General features: G+C 35.7%; 1 protein-coding gene across 1 annotated transcript; it reads right to left on the bottom strand.

Moving 5' to 3' along the window:
• Positions 1-6,364: 6,364 nt before the first annotated feature.
• LOC120333175 (uncharacterized) lies at positions 6,365-15,846 on the bottom strand. The gene is made up of 3 exons (XM_078119362.1): positions 15,843-15,846; positions 14,805-15,529; positions 6,365-7,712 (listed from the first exon to the last, which is right to left on the bottom strand). Exons 1-3 carry the CDS (start codon positions 15,844-15,846, stop codon positions 6,498-6,500), a joined length of 1,944 nt encoding a protein of 647 aa, XP_077975488.1. The 3' UTR covers positions 6,365-6,497.
• Positions 15,847-18,603: the final 2,757 nt, after the last annotated feature.

The raw sequence follows: 18,603 nt of genomic DNA, 5'->3' as shown, positions 1-18,603 counted from the left end.
AACCAAACGACAGCTACGTGCTTACTTGGGAATGTACACTTTCTACCAAAAATGTTTACCTCATTGTGCTAACATATTGGCTCCACTTCATAAAATGTGCTCTCATTACTCGAACAAGTATCAGAAAATTACTTGGACCAAAGAACATGACGAAGCTTTTGAAAAATCGAAAAATGCATTGAGTGATTTTGCATTATTAAACCACCCAGACCCAGAAGCAGAAATATCTCTTGCGGTGGACGCTTCAGGAGATTCGATTGGAAGTGTATTACAACAAAAGAGAAATAATCAATGGGAACCATTAGGATTTTTCTCAAAATCGTTAAACCCAGCCCAACGGAAATATTCTACTTTTGATCGGGAACTACTGGCTGCTTATCTGAGTGTCAAACATTTTCGATATGATTTGGAAGGACGTTCGTTTTTCATCCTCTCTGACCATAAACCATTGACGTATGCCCTACACAAAAGTGCTGAAAGATCATCTCCACGACAAGTTCGTCATCTCGATTTTATAAGTCAATACACAAATGACATGAGATATATTGCTGGAAGCAGTAATGTGGTAGCCGATGCTTTGTCTAGAGCGACAATTGCCGCATTCTCACACTTGCCTACAACTCTAACCTTGTCTGACATCGCTTTGGAACAACGTAAGGATCCGGACATTCAAAACCTGTACAATGATCCTAAAAGCATGGAATTACGATTTGTGAAACTTAGTGACGATTTACATCTACTATGCGATTCAAAACTATCAACACTACGCCCAGTTATTCCGAAGAAATTTCGAAAACGTATATTCGATACGAATCATCAATTAAGTCACCCTGGAATTCGAGCAACTCAAGATCTTATTCAAGCAAGATATATTTGGCCAAACATGAACATTGACATCAGGAAAATGTGCCGAGCGTGTATTCAATGCCAATCATGTAAAATTCAAAGGCACACGATCTCACCTTTGCAAACTATCGTAACTCCAGACGAAAGATTCTACCATATCAACATTGACATTGCTGGACCTTTACCACCATCTAACGGATATAATTATATACTTCTCATTGTGGACAAATTTTCGAGATGGGTGGAAGCTATTCCTATCAAAGACATAACATCTGAAACGGTAGTTAAAACATTTTTTCTGTTCTGGATTTCTAAATATGGCGTACCTGCAATCATCACCAGTGACCGTGGAGGTTGCTTTCAAAGTGTTCTATGGCAAGAAGCAATGCAATTTCTCGGTTCTCAACACATTTCAACTACTAGCTATCACCCAGCCTCAAACGCAGCTGTTGAAAGACAAATACGACAATTAAAAGCATCTCTGATGACTCACTGCCGGAATACTGCAGATTGGTATCAAAACTTGGGTTTAGTTCTACTTGGCATGCGAACTGCCATTAAACAGGACTTAGGATACAGTAGCGCCGAACTACTTTATGGAACACCATTGAAATTGCCTGGAGAATTTTTCTCGACCAACCAACCGGGTATCAACACTAACCCTCAGGCGTTTATGAAACGCTTGAGCAGTTTCATCAATAAGTTGAAACCAATCCAACCGAGAACACCTCTAAATAGAAAGACATTCTTATCCCCAGAATTGAATACTTGCAGTCACATCTTTCTACGTGTTGACGCAGTTAGAAGACCACTGGTACCACCTTATCAAGGACCTTTTCGTGTTATACAAAAATACGACAAGTTTTTTAAGATTGATTTTAAAGGCAAACCTACCACTGTTTCTATTGATAGAGTTAAGCCGGCTCATGAAGAAATTTTCACTCCCGATACTCAGGACATTTCTAATTCAAATACCCCAACTCTTGAATCTGACGTACTAATACACAGATATAACGTACCAATATCAACCGATATTGACGACTCTTTACTTATTACGCAGAACGAGGAAACTAATAGCAATCAACAAGGTTCAGGATCAATACAATCAAGGACTCGACACGGAAGGACAACTAGACCGCCACAGAGAGACGATTATGTTTACTATTAAGTGCCTCGCAATCTGTATGTATCTTTTTGTTTATTCGTCTAGTCTGCCATTTAAATCTGCTTTACCAACCCCAACAGTTACAGTAAACCTATGCCACCCCAATAGACCCAAAGCTGAATACTTTATTCAGAAGCCCAATAATTGTACTAAGGAGACACCCCAAACCATTAAGCAATGCTCTGTTACGGTACATGAATTATCTTCTAGCTATACAAATATTACTTTATATGTATGTCAGAAATCTGCTACTCAATGGTCTAGTCATTATTTTTTCTTTGGTGCACATTCGAGTAAACTGACTTCTACCATGATAGAACCACCCACCCCTTTATATTGTGAAGATTGGGTACACACGTTAAAAGCTGATAATATTGGAGATTTAGAACCCACTTCCCCAGATACTTGGTCCACTCAAAACAAGGCAAAAGTTACTTATAGTTGGCCATCCTCTAGACACGGACAAGTGATCAATGCTCATTTGTCTCGTATTCAAATTTCGTATGATCCTTTTCATGGGGTAATGTTAGGTGCTTTCCCTTCAATTTCCACCTGCAACATATTAACTGGGTCATGCACGTTAGGAAGTCAAACTTTAATTTGGAAACACCACCCTTTAATTGATTGCCCTCAATACCAAACAACTGTTACTGAACTTATTTTACATTATAATTCTTCTAATCAGATTTACCGCTTAGATTTTCCAAAACTTGGGCAATCAATCCATAACTGGGGTTCATGTGGCAAGTCAGTTAAAAGATGTTTTAAGTCTGATACTTTTTGTACCAATAATGGTTTGTTATTCGAAACGCAACAATGCATTGCACTTGATGGTTCATCCCTTTTTACTCTTAAATATCCCGCCTTTAATTACGATTATACTGTAAAGAATTTTTCAGAATCTTCTCCTCTAATTGGGTTTATTCAAGAAAGCACTGATAGGGTTTCCGAGGTAATAAACAAATTGACAGCAGATATTAATTATTTGGAATGCCAAATTGAAAGCATTCTAACCACTAATATTAAACTCCTGTCTAAACAATACCCCGGTAAGATCTTAAGTCAGTTACTAGGTGGGAACAGAGCAGCTATCACCGTGGGTGATATATTGACCGAAATTGAATGCCAACGTATTAACGTTACCGTTCTTAGGAACCTCTTTTTACAGGGTAAATATGCTACCCGACCTTTAGTGCACTTTATTAATAATAGCAATGAAACGATCATTGCACAAATATTCCCTGATTCTAACGCTTATGTGGGTATTCATTTTTTTGAAAATTATACGCCTGGTCGTATATTTACGTTTCAAATTGACGGTCGGTTCTATAACTACGTCAATTATACTTTAAATCATGCGGATATGCATGTAAAATTTCTGAGACCCACATTCAAGCCTTTTGTCGACAATTTTAATCCTATCGATTACAACGAAGCATATAACGAATTACCAAGGGGACACCAGGGTTATGATGATATTAATAATATGTTATTATCAATCAGCCACATTAACCTTATTCGAGAACGAATATTAAGTGAGCAAACCCTACCTAATGCAGATAGCACATCAGACACTGATACTGATGCTATCTCACATGAAGTGCAAGACACTTTTGTTCATGCCCTCTCCTTCATTAAGACGTCAATTTTATCAGGTATTTATATGCTCTTATTCCATTTATCTCTCATTTGGGCCACTATTTGGACCGTTTGTTTTATCAAGAAACTTTGCCCAAAACTGAGAGATGAAGGACTTCCTAGAATACAACGGCTTCGGCAATACTTGGCTGCTCGCAGGGAACAAGTGAACCCTGTTGAACCACCTCAACCTCTTGTGCAAAACAATAGACAAGATCAGGGGGGTCAAATCTATCAATCTAGACCAAATCCCAATAATAGATCAAATTCGAACTTATACCCTAGTCTGGCAGACTAGTCGAATAGCAATGCTCATATTGTACATATATATTATACTTTAACATGATTTCTTTCTAACATGTGTTTTACGAAGAATTAAATACTTCGTGCATTTACATCAATACCTATAACAATAATATACCTCATGTATAACTATCTCAGGAATAACTATATTTAATCTACCTTTATACAGCTTAAAATTTATTTTTTATTTTTAGTTGAATTTCATGAAAACAGCACGTCATTTCCGCCTTCTCAGCCCAAATTGCATCCTTAGAATTCTCCGAACTCCTGCGGGGGAGTTATGTAGCCAATTAGTTGTTATGTAACTACAAAACTACACCAAATTGGCCCAATTCGTGAGAAACTCATGAAAACCAAAATTAATTATTCCCGTTATAGCAATTATCAATTTCTCAAAATCCAATTTCAAGATTTAATAGCCTTTCGGTGCCATCCCATGTAAAAATAAAACTTATTTCCAGTAATATTCCAATAACGTAAATTCGAAATATCTTGTTAAAACCAAATTATCCACTTGAGAACAATTTTTTACATCTCATAATTGGAGTAAGTACGTGACCAGGAACACGGTGACTTGGCAATAACAAGTTAATTGCTAGTAATGAACTTCAAGAAAACACTTTTAATAATGTTTGATTATAGTGAACCGAAAGCTAACCAGAAACCGGAATGACGCGTGATTCTTTAATCGTTAATGTAAAAATCTGTTTCTTTATTCTATTTTAATTGCTTGGTAGAAAGCTATATATTCAGCAACGTGTTTTGTTTTAATCAGACTAGATTTGATCAAATTGTGTGTACATTGTATTTCTGTATATATTGTCAGAATTGCAATAAACTCATAAGGTGTTTTCAAACGTCTCCTTACTACAGCCGAAGGCTATCGACAGATAGACAGTTCGAGTTAACGAACGCAAGACAAAACTATCGTCAGTCAATGCTGGGGTTATAATACATAAACCAGACCAATCTACAAACAATCTATGTGTAGTGGTTACAAACAGTAGGGTAACATATAAATAATGTATTTCAGCGTGGATTGAGACGTACTAAACCGGTCATGGTTATCAAGCAGAGTCACTTATGAGGGGGTAGAATCATACAAATACAAAAAAAAGGTAGCCGAACAATATTTACTAACAAAAATTGGCCATTTACGTACGTTTAAGCGACCTGCTGTTTCAAGTATCGCTCGTGGTGGTGCGAGAACGACTCCAGGCACCACTGGCGGGGTAACCGCAGTAGATGTAATGACAAATGAAAGGTGCCTAGTTTTTACCTGGATTATCCTGGCCGCCAATTCCCAGCATCCCATTCTGCAAAAAGATAAACCGTAAAACTAATTCTGTCACTAATTTAACACGATGTCATATGAGCGCGGATGTCATGAGATCGCCGAGATGGGATTTTGGTTTATTTATTATACAAACTAATGTTTGTACAAACTAACTGATCGGAATTTAATTATTTATATATTCCCGCGAGTCCCAATTTTTTTTTTATTCCAGAATCTTATTTCGAAAAAAAAACACTGCATTCAACAGTATTGTTTGCCGAATTACAGCCCAACCTGGATTTCGTATATTGGACACGAAGTAGACATAACGATCGTTTCATTTTTAAAAAAATCGCTTTTTTCTTCGAATACTGGACCAATTGCTTTGAAATTTTCAGTGGTTGAAGATAAAATTTTTCCCCAGAAGGATATTACTTTTATTCATTTTAAATATTTTTGTTAGTTCTGTGAGATTTGTTTTTGTTTGCTATGACGTCAATAAACGTTCTGCGGACGCCATTTTGTGTCCTACTGTACTGCTTCTCCTGGTGTGAATATATTTGTAGACTGTGATCTGACGGTACCGTAAACCGTACTGCGAACAGACGTGTCCATATATTTGGGCGTAGCCCTCTTGTCTCCGTCATTATCATTGAAAGATCGCTTTTCTCTTCGAATACTGGACCAATTGCTTTGAAATTTTCAGTGGTTAAAGTCTGATTTTTTTATCCAGAAGGCTATTACTTTTATTTGATCGTAAATTTTCCATGAATTCTATAATATTTGATATTCTTTAATCCCATACGGCCATACCTGATGTGAAGTGCCAGCCGGACGAGAAGCCGTGTTTCACCAAGTGAATAAACCAGATTGGTATTTCCCCTCCCTATTAATTACGTAAATCAGATCCCATAGATTTTCGACTACTTCCACTTGTACAGCACTCCATTAGTACTTACTACCGAAATTAACATTCTTTGGATATATCAGAGTATTCGATTTGTACCTTCAAAACCCAGTATTCGAAATATTCAAAAAATACAGTACTTTGTTTATGCAATATAAATAGTACGACTGCTCCCAAAATCTGTCAGTAAATTGAAAATTCTTGGTATTAAAAACAGACCATAAACATCTCTGCGTCGTTCCACTATATTCAAACGATCCACAATACATTATAACTTTACAACTCATTTGATACTCAAAATAATATTAACAATCTTTGCAATTATTTTCTACTTCTAGTGTGTCTGCGTATGCACTTGCAATTCAAACATACGGTTTTTCGTCTGTATGAATTCGAATGTGTCTACGGAGGCTACTACTGGCTGCAAAACACTTCCTGCAGTAATTACATTCATGCGGTTTTGAATGTTGTTGTTTTGAGTGAATTCGAATATGCCTTCTCAAAACGGATTTGTCCGAGAACTTTGCTTCACAGTATTTACAATTGTATGGCTTTTCTCCTGTAAGGGTCCGAATATGGGTTTTCAAATCAGAGCTTCCAGAGAAACATTTTCCACAATATTCACATGCGTGGGGTTTCTCACTAGTATGAGTTCGGATGTGGCTTTTCAAGTTAGTATTTGCAGCAAAACGCTTATTACAATGCATGCAAGCATATGGTTTTTCTCCAGTATGAATTCGAATATGTCCATTTAAATTGCTACTGTCCGCAAAACACTTCCCGCAAAAATTACATTTATACGGTTTTTCTCCAGTGTGCATCCGAATATGCTTTTTCAAAGAAGAGGAGCTCGAGAATTTCGCTTTACAGTATTCACAATCGAATGGTTTTTCTCCAGTATGGATTCTAACATGGACTTTCAGAACATTATTAGTAAAACATCTTCCACAATATTTACAAGCATACGGTTTTTCCCCAGTATGAGTTTGGGTATGCTTTTTCAAGTTCCATTTTTCAACAAATCGCTTACCGCAGTATTTACATTCATGTGGTTTTTCTCCTGAGTGAATTTTGATATGTCGTTTTACATGATTTCTTAACGAAAAACGTTTCCCACACAGTCCACAAGAGTAGGGCTTTTCACCAGTATGGTTTTGAATATGTTTTTTCAAATCAGAGCTTTGAGAAAAACCTTTTCCACAATGATTACAAGCGTACGGGTACTCTCCAGTATGACTTCGGATATGGATTTTCATGTCAGAATTTGAGGCAAAACGCTTATCACAATACTCGCAAGCAAATGGCTTTTCTCCAGTATGAATTCGCACATGTCTTTTTAAGTGAGAACTTGAAGAGAAACACTTACCGCAGTCTTTACAATCGTAAGACCGATCACCGTAGGATTTTGCTCCAGTATGAATTCGATTATGTCGTTTTAGACTAGATTTCCATGAAAAACACTTTTCACATGGTTCACAAGAGTAGGATTTTTCCCCAGTATGTGTGACATGTGGGATTGCAAAAACGACTTTGCTGGAAAGATTTTCCACATTATTCACAAGCATTGATTTTGTGTCCTCCATTCATTTGCCAATGTATCTGCAGCTAAATTTATGTTCAAAAATAGTTTTGCACTATGAATTCGTATTTGAGTATTCTATTGACTTTTCCGACAACTTTTAGAAATAAATGTCCCTTATCCAGTATGAATTTGAATGTGCCTCCTGTTATCAAACGTTACTGTAAATCATTATTCATACGTGTCTTTGGAATCTTGATTTAAGTAAAGATTATTGGTTTACACTCTTGTTAAAGTCCGCAGTAAACGAACGTGCATTTAACTGTAGTAGTCTGAAAAATACAAAGCATTCGATTATACTCACAAAAAATTTACTCTTGCGAAACTACAGTACAAGTTTTTGGCGTTTATTTGTTTGAAAATATCAACAAAAACACGAGATGAGTTTCCGTAACATAGATAGGGGTTGTCACTTCAGGACTTCGAAGTAGAATCGAATCTTTCCTGATCAGAATCCTTCTTTTATTTATTTTGTCTTGAATGAGCACGTTTGGAAAAAGCCACACATTAATTACATCAAAATTTAGGAGAAAAAAATTGACAATCGAATCCACAAACATGCTAAATATGCGTAGCAAGGATGGCAACATTTATTGATTCCTTACCCACACAGTTATTAATATTTTTTTGAATTAAACGCCGCAAAAGATAAATTTGCGATGACGTAATCATATTTGATGAAATTGTACGGTATAAAGATGATTCGTACCTGAGATGTCAGTTAACGTTTAAAATAAATCATAACCGTTAACCAAATTAAATCGGTTAACTATTCCCAGCCCTAATAATAACCAACAGCCGCATCAATCCTGAGTTGTTTGTCAATGTTTAGCTTTGAGCATTACACATGCAGTACTTTCATCAGGACTGTGGCAATTTAATGAAATTGATATGTATAAAAGAAGCTCAGGGAACACCTTGTTATGTCATAAACATAGAAACAGCACTGCTTCCAGTTGCCGCACACCAGTATACACAACTGTAATATTTCACTTAGGGGCGCAGACATGATTTTCGCTCCGTTAAAAAGAGCCAAATTATTCAAATTATTCATGATATCTGCTGGATTGCATTCAGTTTTGTTACGTATTTTCGCAATCTTGCGAATTCGTCATCGCCGTTACAAATATAATCGGCCATAAAATCCCAAAAAGTACAATTTACTTCAGTTCAATAAAACTACATTCGTTTATGAGTACATTATACAACAAATACCTATTCATCGCCACGAAAGGGCGGATTAGGCCACTCGTGGAAAGAACTCACGTATTATGAGTTTTCTGATGCGCAAAATATTTAAACGGAGAGCATACAAACGTAGTTAAAATGTTTTGCTTTATTGATTTGATATGGATCAATTCAACCAGCGTTTACGCCAAGGGTCGGCAAACTACGGCCCGCGGAGTAATATAATCCGCCCGCGACGCTTCACTGAATTATAGTGACAAAACAGCTTTTTTGACGATTGTATTATTTACGTAACAAAATTTATTGTGGGACACGTGTAACTGTAGACCAAATTATATTTTAACCTAACAAGTATATAATTTACAAGTATTAGTTTAATGAGCCTATAATTCAGTTATAATTAGACAAATGACAACAAAACGCAGAAAAGTTGATGTTAAGTGCAAAGAGTTCAATGTCACCAAAAATATTCAAATGGACTTTTTTGAGATACAGCGAGGAATTAAATCCATATTCTATTCGAGAGATGTATCACTGCTTGATTTTTATTTTAAAAAGTATCACATTCGTTCGGTTTTCAACTTTTTAAAAAAAAACTGGGGGCCCGCCAATGACTTGCAACCCTTAATTTTGGCCCCCGAGCGACAAAAGTTTGCAGACCCCTGGTTTACGCCGATGGCGTTTGTTTTTCTTCGAGATATCGATCTCATTTTTCGAATCGTGCGATTTCGATTCGGAAAAGAGAAGATTGAAATTAGTGAATCTAAAAGTGGCATCCCTAACCATACGAATGATACACTTCGATAACTATTAGTGATTTCACAAGTGAGCATCCTCGTCACAGGCAATCTAGTACGCTTTTTTACTGAAATAAGTTACTTTTGAGCTACTATCTTCGTATCGGTGTAAGTGACAAACTTAATTTTTTGGGGAAGCCGAATTACAATTCTCGCAATAAGTGCATGAAAACTTAAAACCTTATTACATCGAATCAAAATGACGCAAAACAGGGCTATTCGTGCTATTACTGATGCTGGATATAGATCAAAACTAGATTCCCAATATCATAACAAGCAAATACAGAAATATACAAAATGGCAGATGTATATAAAATTGAGGTGCTGAAGATGCATGCATCAGCATCATAATAATAAATCGCCTGTTGCTTTCACCAAATATTTTGTTAAGCAGAGCACTATTCACTCAAATGCTACTCGATCTTCTGCCATTAGCTCATATTATGTTAGTCGTTATTCCTCAAGTCGTACACAAAACTCCATCAAATTTATTGGTGAAAAATTATGGAACACGCTTCCTGTTTCAATTCGTTGCAAAAATTATAATTTATTTAAACAAATGTTGAAAAATCGTTACCTTGATGCTTATATATGTCAGTAATTCCCCCAGTCCTGCAGTTGTTATGCTATTTTTTTTTCATTGCCTGTTTTCAGGTTTACCTTTTTTGTTTTCAATATTGTGGGCTGCCGGTAGTCTACCGGTATGTTGGCTTTTATGTAGTCCCTATTTCAATAATAATTATCCAATGCTACTAGCATTTTCAATGTCTATTTCTATAGCTGTTAGTGTATAATGTTCAATATTATGAACCTCCCAAATCACAAACTTACTAGTACAGTAGTACGGTACCGGCACTCAGATTTAACGCTCGTGACTCTGCCGGCAACGATAGGCCAGTCTGGATTCCATGGCAGGTGCACGCCCGAGGGCGCTAGTGCTCCGCAAAAATACACGCGAGCGAATTCAATTTTGCACGCCGAAAATGGTTGCTTTCGCACCAATGTAAATCGGTTTAAATGGTTTTAAAATCAATAATCCAGTAATCTAAAAATGCCAAAATATTATAATAATTTTACACGAATGTACTGAACAGTATCGGTATCTAAAGTCGCACAAACACTCTCAAAATTAGTGACGAAGTATAAAAATAATGTTTGGGGTCAAAAGTCAAACATCCATTTTGCTGTAATTTGACGTATTTTTTATCCATTAATTATAGGTAAAAACACTCCTAAAATTAATGACAAAGTATGTCCATTTTGCTCTGGTTTAACGTATTTTTTATCCAATAATTTTACGCGGATGTACTGAACACTACCGGTATCCGAAGTCGCACAAACGCTCTCAAAATTAGCGACAAACTGTAGAAATAATGTTTGGGGTCAAAAGTCAAACGTCCATTTTTGCTCTGATTTAACGTATTTTTTATCGATACCGGTAATTTTAAGCGGATGTATTGAGAGCCGAGAGGTATCTAATGTCAAAGTTAGTTGCACGCGGGCGCAGTTGTTTTGCACACCAGGAATTCTTATTTGCTTCTGATTGCACGCCCGATTTATCGTTCAAAAAGTCCATGAAATCCAGACTGGGGCAACGGTAGGTTACCGTATCTAAAAGCATATACTTAATATTTCCATTATTGTATATGTCTTATCTCAATTTTTGTAGTGTGGCTTACTCCAATTATTGATATCATAATATTTCTCTTGCCGAATTAAAATGTAATGGTTTTTAAAAAACGATATCCGTGGTTGCTAATGCTTCATCGCGTCATGTTAGTCAGCAATTTTCTTTGTTGTACTTAGGCTCACCCGACCGTGACGTTACAATGCAAAACATGACTACTTTAGTCATTTCCCCCCTATTTGACTCGCACAATGTTGAAATTATATTTTCTAAATTGAATTTACTGAGAAAGTCATGATGACATAATTTTTATTTAACGCTTGTTACTCTATCGTCGGCAACGATAGATTACCGTATCTAAAAGCATATACTTAATATTTTTATTATTGTGCATGCGTTATCCAACTCAATTTCTGTAGTGTGGCTTATTCCAACTATTGAATTAATGTTTCTTTTGTCGAATTTAAATTTCATTGATTTTCTGTAACTGTAAACACATAAAACGATTTTCCTGTTTTGTGGTTGTTAACTACGCTTTATCGCGTCGTGTTAAAAAGCAATCTCCTTGTTGTATTTACGCTCACCGACCATGACGTTACAAAGCAAAAGTGAGTTCCTATTTGACTGCGCAATATTTAATTTATATTTTCAAAATTGGATTTATTCACCAAGTCATGATGATATAATTTTTATTTAGTAACGTTTGTTTGATTTCATCTGCATTTCAACTCAGCAAACAAGGTGTCGCTGACACGATGACTTACTTTATAGTCTTTCGCGGTCCCGCGTCAATTGCGGAAATATTGTATGTTTGTTTATTTTATATTTTCAATATTATGTTTGCTTAATTTTGTGTGTACAATATTTCAAGCACGACGAAATAAATATCTGAATCTACTGTTATCGAACGCCTATGGCTTCCGTTTAACTGATTTGGTAAACGAGTCGGAAGCAAATTTAGAGTTACAAGATATAAAATGGCAATAATAACTGATCCACGGCTTGCCCAAATACGGGCATATCAGACAGGTATAGAAGATTAACCACTCTACAAGCTATCCCTGAATTGTGAAAACCGTATACAAATAAAGCAGTATATCGCGCCCCAATTTACTAAACTACTACACGAAATTGTCGGACTGCATATGGATCCAGCGCTGACGATAACCGGATATACGATGGCACAGGGCTCAAAATGATCCGTGAACTCAAAGTGCCTAGTTCTGAAGTTGTCACTCGAGTATTTGCTATTATTGCGGCAAAATTCTTTATCATAATTTTTATTTTTGACCCATCGAAGATTAGCATATTATTGTTTAAGTCAATATTTCGCGAATTAATTCTCAAATGAACTTCAGATTTCAGTATGTTATAACAATTTTTTCAAAGTTCCTTCCTGTTTCGGACTCATATCATGAATCTCCTAGTTTAAAAGACATTTTGCTCACTCCTTTATAAAGTATTAATCTTAGAGTCTGGAAAATATAAACAGTTTACCTTGTATTCTTGATACTCATTTTGTCGATAAATCGATCACTAATTTTCTACATCGGGTTATCATGCCATCTTGATGTATTGTGCGCGACATGACATTAGTGTTACTCACTGAGATTTTACTTTAATATGATTGGTGAAGTCTTTAAATTACAGTTCATTAACCGCTTGAACCCTGTAAGTGGGTTTCCACCTGGCGCGCGAACGCTCTCTTATCAGGAAAGTCGGGCTTTCGACTTACGGCCTTGTTTCAAACGCAATAGACTTTTTCTCATATCTCAAAACCCACAAGAAGCATAAGATTTTATACTGTATGAAACAGTCATTGGGACTGTTTATGTATATCGCAAAAGATTGGATTTATAGTTTTCGACTGTCTCCCTTTTGGTAAGAATGGTGTTTTGGACAAATTTGCTGTTGTATTTTGCAGAATTCATTGCGAAAGCATATATATATATATGCGAATATCAAAATATTGAGACATCTATAATTCCCATTGTTCATTATATTTATCAATTTACAAAACAAGTATAATCACAACCGGATCATGGCCGTTCAGTACTAAGTTTTTAGGACATTTTGTTTCGTGCCCTATATATATCAAATAAAAATAATGGCATCTTAATGAGTGTCAGTATTTACTACTAATTACATGTATAGAGGTGTGTAATCAAAGCCTGTCTATACCACATATCAAATTTCAAGAAAACGTATTTTTCGCTGTTCGGCACGACTATAACTGAACCTCAAATAATATTGAACACCTGCATTTTTGGGAAAGGATGCAAATGCCAAAAATAGTCAGTGGACAATAATTCGGAGGTTAATATTTAAAATTATGATCTCAAAGAAATATCAGTTGGCTTGCAGATACACACGGTCTGCATGAATTCGAATATGTCTATGTAAAATGCTACTGTACACTTCGCACAATATTTACCTTCATCGGCTTTTTCTCCAGTATGGATTCGAATATGAAATTTCAAAACGACCGTCTGCGTCGTACACTTTCCATAGGTTTTAGAACTGTGTGGCTTATCGCCAGTATGATTTCGGATATGGCTTTTGAAGCTGGAATTTTTGAAAAACTGTTCTCACAGTGTTTTCAAGCGTATGGCTTATCTCCCGTGGGTGTCCGGGTATGATAAATGGATAAATATTATACACTACATAAAAAATCTACCAAATCGGATTATTTTATTCTATTCTTCACCATTGATCTTTCGGAGCTCCCGTAGTATGTGAACCAAGATGGCGGACACCGGTACGTAGTATATGGACCGAGTTAGGGTTAGCCCATAATTTCAGGTACAAATACTACAGGAGTCACTTGGCTAGTACCGGAACTCGTAATAGAACTGAAATAAGGAAAATTGGAATAAAATGATGGCCTAATCCTACCCTGGTACACATACTACGTTGTGGTGTCCACCATCTTGTTTCACATACTACACGAATACCGTTCTTTCCTATTTGAAAAGGCCCAATAGTGCTTGAACAAGTTCATATAGAGTAAGTATCACACCAAATGTCGCTACAACACTGTGGAATTCGCAATTTATAATATTTTATTGAACTAATCGTACGTTCAACCGTAACAGGAGCTTTCTAAATAGTCTAGCTCCATCATTTGAGCTGTGTCAGTGAAGTGACGATAAAATCTACACAATAACTATTTTCAATTCTCAAAATGTCCAAAGATTTGTGTTGGAAGTTTAATCGTAACGAACTTACCACAGACCTGATATTACTCGATTTGTTTTTGACGATTCTACTTTTATCGCATTTTATGCAGATTAAAATATAGTATTTTGTTTAGTATTGGTATATATTATAATTAATAAAACTGTTCCGAAAATTTTTCAGTAAATTGAAAATTCTTGGACAACAGACAGCAACATGCAAAACAGACCGCAACATTTTTGCTGTTTCCCGTTATAATTTAAACAATTTACAGTACATTATAACTTCGCACCTTTCATACAGGAAAGACTAAACAATTTTTGCAATTGTTTTTTACTTCGCGTGAATCCGCGTATGTACTTGTAATTGTCCATTTTGCTTGAAAGGTTCCACACATTGCACAAACATACGGTTTTTCGCCAGTATGAATTCGAATATGCCTTTTCAAATCAGAAGTGTTTGAGAGAATCTTTTCACAATATTTGCAATCATAGGGTTTTTCTCCAGTGTGGATTCGAGTATGCCTTCTGAAATCGGAGGCGCTTAAGAAACGCTTGACACAGTGGTCACAACTATATGGCTTTTCTCCAGTATGTCTTCGGACATGGATAGTTGATTCAGAATTTCCAGAAAAACGTCTTCCACAGTGTTTACAAGAATATGGCTTTTCTCCAGTGTGAGTTCGGATGTGGGTTTTTAAATCTTCCTTTGTACCAAAATGCTTTCCACAGTGTTTACAAGCATGTGGCTTTTCTCTTGTATGGGTTCGAATATGACGTTGAAGGACTGAATTCACAGAAAAGTTCTTTCCAAATTGCTTACAAAGGTATGGCTTTTCTCCTGTATGGGTTCGAGTATGTATTACTAAATTAGAAAATGAAGAGAAACGCTTTTCACAGTGTTTACAAGCGTATGGCTTTTCTCCGGTATGAGTTCGTTCAAGCTGTTTTAAATGACTATTTGAATAGAAACGCTTTCCAAAAAACTTTTTCCACAGTGTTGACAAACATAAGCTTTCTGTCCACTCTGCATTTTAAATTGTTCCAGTAACTAAAATGTCGAAATATTTTCAAACTATCCTCACGATTAGAATTTTACCAACGTATTTGGGTATTGAATTGACTTGAGTGTGTAAAACGTTCCAACACGTTCATATATATATATATCTATGACGGTATGTGTTAGAATTTGCCACCTGTAATCACTCGGTCCTGTGCTGAAAAACGTTTTTCACAATTAAACAGTGTTTCTTGTATCAAGTCATATATAGATTATTTAAAACTTTTAGTAGAGCAATTCTGTTCTCACTGGAGACAATTGACATCCAAAGCCGCTGTACTCATTTCGGAATAGTCACATCGACACATTAAGCTTCCCTAAAGTCTATATTATATAGCCTGTATAATTTCTTGTATGTACTAAAACACATCGAGAATATAATTGTGTTACATATATCTACAGAGAGTGAAGAAATAAATATGTAGTACTGGTAAGTGCTGAATAGTTTAAAAGTGACAAACTCAAAAAATTGGGAGCTTTCGAAGTATGTACACCATGATGGCGCACAACCTGAACATAGTATGTGTACCAGGATAGGGTTCAGGTTGTGCGCCCTCTTGGTGCACATGCTTCAAAAGAACCAAAAATTGTTATATTCAAAATTAATTGAAAATTGTTTGCTTTTAATAATTTATGTTGGGTTAAGCATAAGGTGGCGAAAAAAGCTGCTATCAGCTTTGTTTCTTCCCTTCAGAAATTCCGCGCATTTTGAATGATAAATATTATGCAAAGTAGGATTTAAAACATAGTGTAAAAGCCACAGACAAGATAGTAACTGTACTGCTTTAAATATGTATGATTAGGAAATAATTCATTATGTTATCTTGTATTTAATGAACATGTTTCAAGGAAAAAGCCACAATAAACGAGATATAGTAAACGTGGTATGTATCACTAGTAAATAATTTATGCTATTGCGCTGTCTATACATTATGAACATGTTTTGAATATATGAACACAATTTATAACATTAAATTTAAATACCTTATTAAAAAATGGACGTTTCTGCTGAATTTATTTATGATATGCTCATTTTCAATTATATTTTGCTAATATTAATATACGTCTGCTTTACTCGGCTAAACTTGGGCAACATTCTTTCTGATAAAGTTTCCATATACACAGATGAAGCTAATATAAAAACGAGAATATCGGTCAGAGACCGAAGACTTCTATATCAAAACTGCGGTTTCGATTTATGACTCTATAGTGACACCGCGTGTCCAATCACTAATTAATAACTCCCTAATTATACGACATAATTCGCCCAAAATCAATAGCCATCTGGTTCGAGATATGATGAACATACATGCAAAATTTGGTGGAGATTAAACCTCGCTTTCTTGCGATATGGCGTGCATCTAACAAACAAACAAATACCTATCAACATACATACCGATCTTAAGATCGATGAGTAATAACTCTTCAACTCTCCTTTCAATATTGTCCGAATGCACGATGTTATTTTGTTTACTGCAAATATGACTAACTGACTATCCTACGAACACTCTAGCAGGGTTCGCTACGAAACGGTTGGAAATGCGACTCGACAGATGACCGAATTCAGCGCAAATATAATTTCCTGTACAATTTGCAGGATGTTATTCATGTCGGAACACAATTGCAAACATTATTATCCGGTGATCGCATATCGTTGTGAATTATTATTAGGAAAACACAACGCGACTAGCAGTGAAGAATTGACAAAAATAACACACAACATATTGATCAATTTATAAACGCTCTCACACGACACAGTGTTAGAACCCGTATCATCTTAGAATAATAAGCATTCACTCGCTATATGATGATGATCCCAAACGCTGCAGATGAACTACCGTGTTTCCCCGAAAATAACACTAGGGCTTATTTTGGGAGTATGTCTTTTATTTTCCTTTAAACAAATAAAATTACAAAGTAGAAAATTACAAGATTTTCAAGCATACAAAATATGAAAACCGATACCCATTTACTTATAAATGAAACATTTTATTCAAAATAACTGCAAAACATGGATTATTATTCATTTTAAAAACGTATAGGAGAGATTTATTTCTATCGATTAATTAGGCATAAAATTGCGCTATTTAAGGGAAGGGCCTATATTCATAGTCTATTCATGTCAAAATGAATGTTCTTAATCACACTTCTTTACCCAATGATACAACTTAAGTTAAGCAGCTACAGATTTTATTAATAATTACTCCGGACTTGTTGAGATCCAGGGAACAGCAGCAGAAGAAAAGTGGCAATTAGATTATTCCGAATAGGACAAAAATTTAAATTTATATGTCTGAATGTGAGTTAGATGCCTGGATGTGGGCAGGTTAACAGCTTTATTTTACCAGCTTATAATTTTAAGCCATAAGATGGTACTGCAGCTTGAGAGATTGTGTTATCCGACCCTTGACCGCATAAACTTTCCTCGTATAATTTGACATTGCGAAATTGATTACATTTATTTTAAATGTGATCCTGCGAGTTACAGTGTATAAATGTACAAACTTATTCCAAAATATTCGAGCAGTTACGTTATCAACGCTATTCATTTAATATTATTCAAATTATGACATCACACAAATGTCGCGTGCCACGAGGCCAAGACTTCTTCCGCTATTGTCTTGCTAATGCTTTCCCTCTGTTCATACTTTCAGATTTTTTTGCATTGGACAACGGATTTCTTCTTCACGATTTTGACGAAATTGGATTTAGATTGGGCATTGGGAAACCTCTTCTAAAGTTTCACAATGATGTTGGTAAGTTATTCAAGTATACTGTATGTTAATAACACTATAAAACAATTGTATTCGGCAATCAGTATGCGCTAGTATGTTGCTTGTTCATTTGCGTTTGTATTTTTTGATATCCGCTCTATGAAACCCCTATTCTCAGTCTTTTTGTATGCCTATCTGTTTGTCCAGATGCAGCGCCCAAACGGCTGGACAGAGCAGGATGAAAATGTTCACGTGGGTCAACTGAATCGAATATTAAAATTCCGAGAACGCTTACTTTCGCGGACGAAAATACGCTTTCGAACAAAT

This window comes from Styela clava, chromosome 13, assembly GCF_964204865.1.
Source record: "Styela clava chromosome 13, kaStyClav1.hap1.2, whole genome shotgun sequence".
Lineage (NCBI taxonomy): Eukaryota > Metazoa > Chordata > Ascidiacea > Stolidobranchia > Styelidae > Styela > Styela clava.
This window is presented reverse-complemented; position numbering and strand designations above follow the sequence as displayed.

What these genes read in the sequence shown, in the direction of transcription:
- LOC120333175 (XM_078119362.1), bottom strand. An exon ending in AAAATTGTTTAGTCTTTCCT is followed by an intron (nt 7,713 to 14,804) that starts GTATGAAAGGTG and finishes AAATGAATGGAG; the next exon opens with GACACAAAATCAATGCTTGT.